The following is a 2,549-nucleotide window of genomic DNA, read 5'->3' as shown; positions in this document are numbered from 1 at the left end:
AGGGTGATTTTTCCAGGGTGGCTTTTCTTGGGTGACTTTCCCAGAATGGCTCAGGGGTGGCTTTCCCAGAATAGCTTTGCCAGGATGACTTTTCCAGGATGACTTTTCCAGGATGACTTTTCCAGGGTGGCTTTTTCAGGGTGGGCTCAGTGTCCCCCCTCAGGGTGTCCCCAGTGTCCCCCCCCCATGTCCCAGCTGTCCCCCGGCAGCTCCCGCTTCCATCCCCATCCTCCCTCATTCCCACCCCATCTGCTCCCATCACTCCAGCAGGCTCAGGGGAGGAAGGGGGGGGTGGCAGGAGGGTGTCACAGTCCCTGCCACCTCCCCGTGTCCCTGCCACCCCCCTATGTCCCTGTCACCTCCCCCTGTCCCCCTCCCCAGCCTGCAACGTCACCATCCACAACCGCTGCAAGGACACGCTGCCCAACTGCACCAAGGTGAAGCAGAAGGTGAGTGTGGGAGGAACATGAGCTGGGGAGGGGGTTGAACAGCTCCAGGGGGAATCTGGGGCTGGAATGGGGGGTTTGGGGACAGGAGGGGACGGTGATGCCTCCCCCTGCCCCCCCCCACAGCAGCAGAAGGCGGCGCTGCTGAAGAACAGCTCGGCCCTGCAGTCGGTGTCGCTGAGAAACAAGAGTGAGTGGGGCCTTCCCAAACCTTCCAAAACATTCCCTTCCCTTCCCTTCCCTTCCCTTCCCTTCCCTTCCCTTCCCTTCCCTTCCCTTCCCTTCCCAAACCTTCCCTTCCCTTCCCAAACCTTCCCAAACCTTCCCAAACCTTTCCAAACCTTCCCAAACCTTCCCAAACCTTCCCTCTCCTCCCCAGTGTCCCACAGCCCCTCGTTGTCCCCACAGCTGTTCCTCAACGCCAAGTGCAACATGATCCGGGACAAGCAGGTCCTGGAGAAGCGGCTCATCCGCGAGGAACTGGCGGAGGAGGAGAAACGCGTCCACAGGATGGTGGAGATGGAGAAGGAAAAGGGCATCTGGATCCAGGAGGAGCTGGAGCGCCGCAGGAAGGAGGACCTGCTAAGGTGGGCACATCCCATGGGAGCATCTGAACTTTCCCAGCTGTTCCAGCCCCGTCTGTGCCCACAATTCCCGCTCCCGGACCCTCAGGGATGTCCCCCTTGATCCCCTGGAACCTCCCGGGAACCCCCTGGATCCTTCCCTTCCCTCCGGATCCTTCCCTTCCTTCCAGATCCTTCCTTTCATTCCAGATCCTTCCTTTCATTCCAGATCCTTCCTTTTGGATCCTTCCCTTCCCTCCGGATCCTTCCCTTCCCTCTGGATCCTTCTCTTCCCTCTGGATCCTTCCCTTCCTTCCATATCCTTCCTTCCAGATCCTTCCCTTCCCTCCGGATCCTTCCCTTCCCCCTGGATCCTTCCCTTCCTCCCGGATCCTTCCCTTCCCTCCGTATTCTTCCCTTCCCTCTGGATCCTTCCCTTCCCTCCAGATCTTTCCCTTCCTTCCAGATCCTTCCCTCCAGATCGTTCCCTTCCCTCCGTATTCTTCTCTTCCCCCGGATCCTTCCTTTCATTCCAGATCCTTCCTTTTGGATCCTTCCCTTCCCTCCAGATCCTTCCTTTCCCTCCAGATCCTTCCCTTCCCTCCAGATCCTTCCCTCCTCCCTGGATCCTTCCCTTCCCTCTGGATCCTTCCCTTCCCTCCAGATCCTTCCCTCCAGATCATCCCCTTCATTCCAGATCCTTCCCTTCCCTCTGGACCCTTCCCTTCCCTCCGGGCTGGAGCCAGAGGGGAATGTTTTCCCGCTTTCCGGAATTCCCAGAGCCCGTCAGGAGATCGTGAAGCAGATGGAGCAGAGGGCGGAGGAGCGGGCGCTCAGGGCAGAGCAGAAGTACCAGGAGGGCCTGAGGGACCTGGAGCGCCTGGAGCAGATGAGGAGGGAGGATCAGCAGGTTGGGAGCAGGGGAAGGGGAGGGAGGGAAGGGAGGCTGGAAAAATGGGGTTGGAAGTGCTGGATGAGCCGCCCTTGGGGGGTGGGAGGCGGCAGATCCCGGCTGGGGGATCTCGGGGGTCCTCGGGAGGGGACACAAAACATCCCCGAGCTGGGGGAGGAGGAGGAGGAGGAGGAGGATGAGGAGGAGGAGGAGGAGGAGAAGAAGGAAGATGATGAGGAAGAGAAGGAGGAGGAGGAGGAGGAAGAGGAGGAGGAGGAGGAGAAGGATAAGGAGGAGGAGGAAGAGGAAGAGAAGGAAGATGATGAGGAGGAGAAGGATGAGGAGGATGAGGATGAGGAGGAGGAGAAGGTGGAGGAAGAGGAGGAAGAGGAAGAAGAGGAGGAGGAGGAGGAGAGACCTTGGAGGGGTGGGAAAGCTCTCCTGGGAGGGCACCCCTGGGATTTGGGATGGTCTGGAGGAGGAGGAGGAGGGACCTTGGCAGGGTTGGTGACATCACCTGGGGGGTCATTCCTTGGATTTGGGGTGGGAAACCTCACCCAGGAGGGCACCTCTGGGATATGGGGTGGTCTGGAGGAGGAGGAGGAGGAGGAAAAGAAGGAGGAGGAGGAGGAGGAGGAGGAGGAGGAG

At 59.7% G+C, this 2,549-nt stretch overlaps 1 protein-coding gene across 1 annotated transcript in view; it reads left to right on the top strand.

Annotated features, from left to right (window-relative positions):
* Nucleotides 1-848: 848 nt before the first annotated feature.
* LOC113961456 (cilia- and flagella-associated protein 45-like) overlaps nucleotides 849-2,549 on the top strand; it is a gene marked incomplete at both ends in the record, with an annotated part of 3,819 nt that continues 2,118 nt past the window's right edge. Inside the window, 2 exons of the mRNA XM_027671771.1 lie at nucleotides 849-1,033; nucleotides 1,790-1,919. Coding sequence (XP_027527572.1) covers nucleotides 849-1,033; nucleotides 1,790-1,919 — 315 coding nt within the window. The remainder of the gene's footprint in view (nucleotides 1,034-1,789; nucleotides 1,920-2,549) is intronic.

Source organism: Neopelma chrysocephalum, unplaced genomic scaffold, assembly GCF_003984885.1.
Source record: "Neopelma chrysocephalum unplaced genomic scaffold, ASM398488v2 Primary Assembly neopelma1_97219, whole genome shotgun sequence".
NCBI lineage: Eukaryota > Metazoa > Chordata > Aves > Passeriformes > Pipridae > Neopelma > Neopelma chrysocephalum.
This window is presented reverse-complemented; position numbering and strand designations above follow the sequence as displayed.